Source organism: Carassius carassius, chromosome 43, assembly GCF_963082965.1.
Source record: "Carassius carassius chromosome 43, fCarCar2.1, whole genome shotgun sequence".
NCBI classification, from domain to species: Eukaryota; Metazoa; Chordata; class Actinopteri; order Cypriniformes; family Cyprinidae; genus Carassius; species Carassius carassius.
The window spans coordinates 2761740-2768179 of record NC_081797.1 but is presented as its reverse complement, the minus strand read 5'-3'; the positions used below and the strand labels follow the sequence as shown (position 1 = coordinate 2768179).

The 6440-nt window shown below is 36.8% G+C and overlaps 1 protein-coding gene across 1 annotated transcript; it reads right to left on the bottom strand.

Moving 5' to 3' along the window:
- On the bottom strand, positions 1 to 4320 carry cdkn1bb (cyclin dependent kinase inhibitor 1Bb). Its single transcript, XM_059535986.1, has 3 exons — positions 3544 to 4320; positions 2817 to 2933; positions 1 to 971 (listed from the first exon to the last, which is right to left on the bottom strand). The coding sequence occupies exons 1-2, from the start codon at positions 3974 to 3976 to the stop codon at positions 2827 to 2829; spliced, it is 540 nt and encodes a 179-aa protein (XP_059391969.1). The 5' UTR covers positions 3977 to 4320; the 3' UTR covers positions 1 to 971; positions 2817 to 2826.
- Between the last annotated feature and the right edge of the window lie 2120 nt (positions 4321 to 6440).

The following is a 6440-nucleotide window of genomic DNA, read 5'->3' as shown; positions in this document are numbered from 1 at the left end:
TTGACATAAATAAGTTAGTTTTAATTTCTCAGTGTTTTTACAAAGTTATGTACACAAATACACAGGCAGTGAAAATTGTTCAAATATCAATATTTACTTTATAAATACAGCTATGCATCAGGTTTCACCACAGAATCTATTCGTCGAGTGTTTAAGATGCATACGCTTGGTGGAGCAAAACGCCCGCTTGCGCAAGAAAATAAGGCTAAATCAAGGGTGACCGAGTCAAACAAAACTGAAACGAAAAATATTATCAGTAGAAATTTTCGCGCAAATTACAGGTGAGCAAGAGAATAATTTAAGAGGGTGTGAGACGTGTCTCCTCCAGGGAAGTGCCTGATACTGGTAATACTGGTCGATGCTACAAGGTTTGACCTCAGAGTTTCAACTTTTACATCACCTTCAAAAACAAAAGAGGCCGAGATGTTCAGATCCAACCTGATCCATTCATAGAACTGTTATTGTGTGTACCTCAACTGAAGAAAAATATACATATATATATATATATATATATATATATTGTTTTACCCAGCCAATATTAAAACAGGCCTTCAAAACGTGAAATAAACATGAACAGCATTTGGGAAATAATCTACACACGGCAAAGGTGGCTCTTCAAGTCAAACCAAACCATACACCTCCTAAAGAAAAAAAAAAAAAGAAATTTTCCAACATAATACTAATTATGTGCTACATACGAAAAGGAACATATATATTTATATACACAGGTAGTAAGAAAAACAAAAATGAGCAAAAAAGGAAGTTCAACCTAATTGCACACTGCTACATACACTGCTTTACGAGGCAGTTGCTTTGAGTGCCAGAACTTTAGTGTTTGTTTCAGTGCTTGAACACTCTCGTAGAGTTGATATGTTTTATTTTCCACTCGTTCCTCCATTCGCTCGTCCGTTTTTCCCCCAAAAATCTTTCGTTCAGCAAGCACTGAGGTCATCAAACCCACAACGTCAGCCCTGTCAGGAGATATGAGAGAATTAGACCTTTCTGCACCAGAAAATAACATCTTTATCACACATTTCACAGCATAATTGCATTGGTATTGATGCTATCGTGACAGCAATAAACTCCCGTTTAACTACTTTTGAGTGTAAGCCATGGAATAAAAAAGTAATTGCGAATTTAAATCTCACAATTCAGACGTTTTTTCATGCAATTTTGGAGGAAAAGTGTTCCAATGCTCTTCTTAGAATCACATGAAAAATAAAGAGATTTAGAAATTGTGAGTTTTACTTTTTTCCTATGAATTAATTTAGTTACGTTTTTCTCCCCAACACACAATAAATAAAAAAAAGGTTATTGCGACTTTATAAAATGACACAAATTAAGAGTTTATATCTGGCATTTTTGCATTTTTGACACACTAAATACAATTTTTGGGGGGTAACTGCGAGAAAAGGTATGGCAAATGTTTTAATCACACAATTCGGACTTTTGTTTTTTCGCAGTTTCAAGTTTTTATATTAAAAATTCAGATTTCTCAAGAGTTTATATCTTGCAATTTTGACTTTTTCTCGCAAATGAGTTTTGTTGTTGTTGTTGTTTCCGACACATAAAAAAATTTAAACAATTGTAACAGTAACTTGCTAACAACAATTCTGACTTTTTTCTGTTTACATCTCGCTTTCTGTTTTTGTTTTTGTTACAAATAAAAATGTATTTTAATCTCACAATTCGGACTTTGAATTTTAATTTTTTTTCCTCACAATTGCAAGAAAGTCTGAATGGACAGATATCGTCTCAGAATTGTGAAATGGTGATAAAGTTGCAATTCGCGCATAAATTTTTTTATCCCAACAAGCTTGCACATTTTCGTGCGATTATTCACCTTGTTTATTTTCCACCCTATAAATACTTTTATGCGCCATATTGTAAACGTGAACAATCATGTTGACTCTGACGCAGAGATGAGTCCCTGTGCGTGAGTCACAGCACACCACAAAACAGACCAGCAGCAGAACCAAAAAACTGAATGAACTAAAAACACAAAAAATGAAAACACGCTGGAAAATGAGATCATGAAACATTTTGAGTCCCACCGAAGCAAAACAGTCTTCATTACTAATGTTATGTTTTTACAAATGTGCCGTGCAGGCTGTTATTTGCTCATTGACTAGCAGCCCGGTGACATATTGATTTGGCAGGACGTTTCCTCACATGACTAACTGAGGTAACACTAACATGCAGTTACATCAGATTTGTGGATTCAGTCTATAATCAATCGACTTAGACACAAAAAAACGGCATTTAAATAGAACGTCTTCAATGCAATTCTGAGGAGTTGCATTTCAATGCACTGAGCAAATCGGCACGCTTTCACGTGTGTGGAAATGAGCACGTATGATGAACTAGGGTCGCCTCTGTAAATACAGCAGAAAATGAGAGAACACGCTGCTGACGTGTAAGATGTTTTTCACTCTGAAGGAAACACGAGCTCTCGTAGTAAACCCACCATATTAACCCTTTAACGGACTCTAGGACTGCTCTTCAATTACACACTGATACAAAATGAGTTACAAAAGTAGCTTTTATAAATAAGCAGAAGTAGTGCATTATATTAAGCGAACTTTGATTTCGAAAACCTATAATACTCTCTTGTAAAATGTTTTTTTGTTACAGTGTACTTCACATAAAACACCCATGTTTAACATCAATATATATAAATATATATACACACTAATGCAATATAATTAAACTGAACTTAACATGCTGTTCTGCATTTCATGTGCAAACTGGAAACAGTATTTCTTCTGCGTAAATGAATGCAAATGTTAAAGAGTAAAACAAACAGTTGTGCTCACCTCATAGGGTTTATGTGGGAGTCGGGCTGGGGTGTTTTCTAGGTTTTTTGGACTTTCTGGGCGTCCGGGTCACTTCAGCCACGCAGATGTGTGAGCGTTTGCTTTGACACGACGAGTCTGACACAAACAAAACACACATTTATCATCCCACATGGGTTAAACATCACTTGAAAATCTCATCTATCTACCAATCTGAATGGTTTATTATAGTTTAGAGCATGTCGTGATGCTTCTTTTATTTGAAAAGTACACATTTTGCACATCAAAATGCATAAGAGTTTATAAAAATGCATTTGCAACATTTATTACATCCATCAAACTCTGGGCTTAACAAGGTTTAAAAAAAATGCAATTGCATGCAGATAGATAGATAGCCTGTATATTTCACATTTAGTAATATCTAAGCATATATGTGACCCTGGAGCACAAAAGCCTCTGGGGTATATTTGTAGCCAAAAATACATGGTACGTGTCATAATTATCAAATTTTCTTTTATGCCAAAAATCATTAGGATATTAAGTAAAGATCATTTTCCATTTAACGTTAGATATTTTGTAAGTTTCTTACCGTAAATATATCAAAACGTAATTTTTTATTAGTAATAATGCATTGCTAAGAACGTCATTTGTACGACTTTAGAATTTATTTATTTATATATATATATCTATATATATATTTCAGTAAACTGAAATGCGTGATAGATTAATGAGATAATTGCGCACATACCGAGACAGGAGCTTCTTTTCCTCTGTTCTCGGTCTTTTTCGGGCGTCTCCGGGCTCTGCTCGGTTACCCGACAGTCGAGATTGCCGTTAACATCCACGTTATTGTCGCTATTATTCCCAGAGGAGCACATGTGAAGATCGGAGCCCTTGGCCCGCTCGGACCTGCTGTAGAAACCGGGCACCGAGCGGACGTCCAGCGCTTCCCACCGGTATCTGCCGCCGGTGCGCGGCGTGTGCGCGGAGAAATCGAAGTTCCACGCGTCACACGACGCGTCCTCCATCGCCTTCAGCTGCCGCTGGAAGTCCTTCTTCAGCTCTTCGTGATCAACCGGACCGAACAGGTTCCGACACGCCGACGGCTTGGGCTGCTCTGACAGTCTCGCCTCCATCCGCTCCAGCGTCGGGCTCCCGTTAGACAAGCGCACGTTGGACATTTTAAGGCGTTCGAGTCGAAAACACAAACCGAGCAGCTGTTACAGAGCGTCTCCTCCTGCGTTAACGCGATCCAAACCCACGGGAGTGAAGTCAAACTCGCCGCATGCGCGAAAACACAGACGCGCGACGATCATCAAAACACAAGCTGCGTTCTCGACGGTCCGCTCCTGTCAACTGCGCGTCGTAGTAAAAAAGGGGAAGAGAATAACAAGGCGAGGCTTCACGGCACCCAATATGGCGATGAAAAAACGCGTGATTGACACAAAGAGCTCTTTAAACGACGAGAGGAGCGCAGCGGATTGGTGCTTCGGAGATCCGCCTTCTCTCAGCGCACATCCCCCCACTCACAGACCAGAGGAAGAAAAACAACAAAAACAACCTCGACGAGCCTCCGAGTTCTGACTCGAACGAGTCGATTCACCTGTGAATCGGCTCAGCAAATGACCCGTTGATTCGTTTCGCTCAAAGTAATTGGTGGCAAGGAAATGATTCGTATGGACGCCTATTCAGTGTTATAAAAATCATGTCTTGGTTTTATTTATGGTTTAATTAGTAAAAAAAAGATATATATATATATATCGGAGCACATTAAGTCTTATATTTCTTCAGCATCAAAAAAAAAAAAAACTTTAACACAATATGAAATATGACATTTATTCACAGATATATATGTAGCTGAACATTAGTGACCACAAAAGGTGTTTATTTGTTTAACGCTGCTATTGTTGTGTTTACTTTATATGTATATGCTCCATGTTGACAATGTTTTTTTCCTTCTGGCTCAAAACACTTGATTTACACTTATAAGGGTTTTGTACACAAGTGAGTGATTCACACCGGTTCGACTGATTCATTTATAAGATTCACTTCAGATGAACGATTTATTCTCGTTTCACAGTCGAACGCTTCGTGACGTTGAATGTCAAGTTCTGAAACAGTAGAAAAAGAACAATGGAAACTTGTGCAAATGCGAAAAATCCCATGTGAAACCGAAACTAAAAGCTTGTATAACAACTTTATCATGAAATGTATGATTATTCTAAATACTGTGCAATAAATCACACGAGAATTAACCAGAAAGAAAATCAACAAATACGCCCTCGACGAGCCTCCGAGTTCCGACTTGAACGAGTCGTTTCGTTCGAGTGGATCATTTTCGAATCGGTTCACTAAATGATCCACTCACGGTAACGTGACGTTGAATGTCAAGTTCTGAAACAAGAACAATGGAATCTTGAACAAATGTTCGCCGTGAAACCAAAACTAAAAGCGTAGAACAACTTTATCAGGAAATGTATGACTTCTAAATATTGTGCAATAAATCACGAGAACACATAATTCTCTGCGTTAAAACCTATGCAAAAACAATGACCAATGATTAATGAAATTAATGATTACTTAAGAAAAGACAGAACTTAATTCTAGTTCCTTGACTAAAATAGTATAAGACTAGACTTAGGAGAGTTTTAAAGAGTGGTCATGGCTTAACAACTGAATATTGATGGCTCCTCAATATTGGTTTTGAAATTTTTAGTATAAATCTGTTCAAAACTTAGTATATCCAAAAGTTATATATATATATATCTTAACAATTCTTATGTGATGAAACAAATGATTCGTAAACTAAGATATGCATGTAAGATGGTTTGGTTTCATTTCTGAGACACTAAAATCACAAAATGTGGAAGTACAAAAGAGATTCACTAAAAGTTTTATTTGTTCCTAGAAGTGAGAAGCTGCAGTTGCCAGAACATTTCCAGGAACAGCACTGCCCCGATCAGACCACGCAATAGTCCTGACAAGAACTGCTTTCAGAAGAGTCTTCAGCTACTGTGACGACTGTTTACACACGGCTGATGATGATGACAGCATCTCTTCTCCTGTCAACACACCAAACCTCTGCCAGTTTAGGGAAGCTCAAAACAAACTTAATGATTTCTACCTAAACTTAAGGTCATAAACATTTGAGTTTTTTTTTATTAAGGCATTCAAAGCCTGTTCAATAAAGATTGTTTGTACCACAGATCACCTTACTGTGGAAGCCTTTTTCTGCCACTTAAAACAAAAAAACATATCTCAGAATTTGGAGTCTGTTTTTCCAAAATTCTAAATTTTGTGATATAAACACAGAATTGCAAGGTATGAACTCAGAATTCTAACCCGCCCCTCCTCCGCATAATTATGTATTTTTTGATTCCACAACGAAAAAAAAAAAAAAAAAAATTAATTGCAATTTCTATTTTTCCCCCACAAAACCACAGCAATTTTATAACTTGTAATTCTGACTATTTCTAGAAGTTCTGATGAGAAAAAAAATCTGAATTGTGATAATATATATATATATATATATATATATATATATATATATATATATATATATATTATCCCGTGGTATAAAAACAAAAAACAACAAGAACAAAATAACAGAATTACAAGATACAAAAAAAACCCCCAGAAATTATA

What these genes read in the sequence shown, in the direction of transcription:
- cdkn1bb (XM_059535986.1), bottom strand. Translation starts at nt 3,976, where the DNA reads ATGTCCAACGTGCGCTTGTCTAACGGGAGCCCGACGCTGGAGCGGATG. An exon ending in GAAAAGAAGCTCCTGTCTCG is followed by an intron (nt 2,934 to 3,543) that starts GTATGTGCGCAA and finishes TGTTTGTGTCAG; the next exon opens with ACTCGTCGTGTCAAAGCAAA.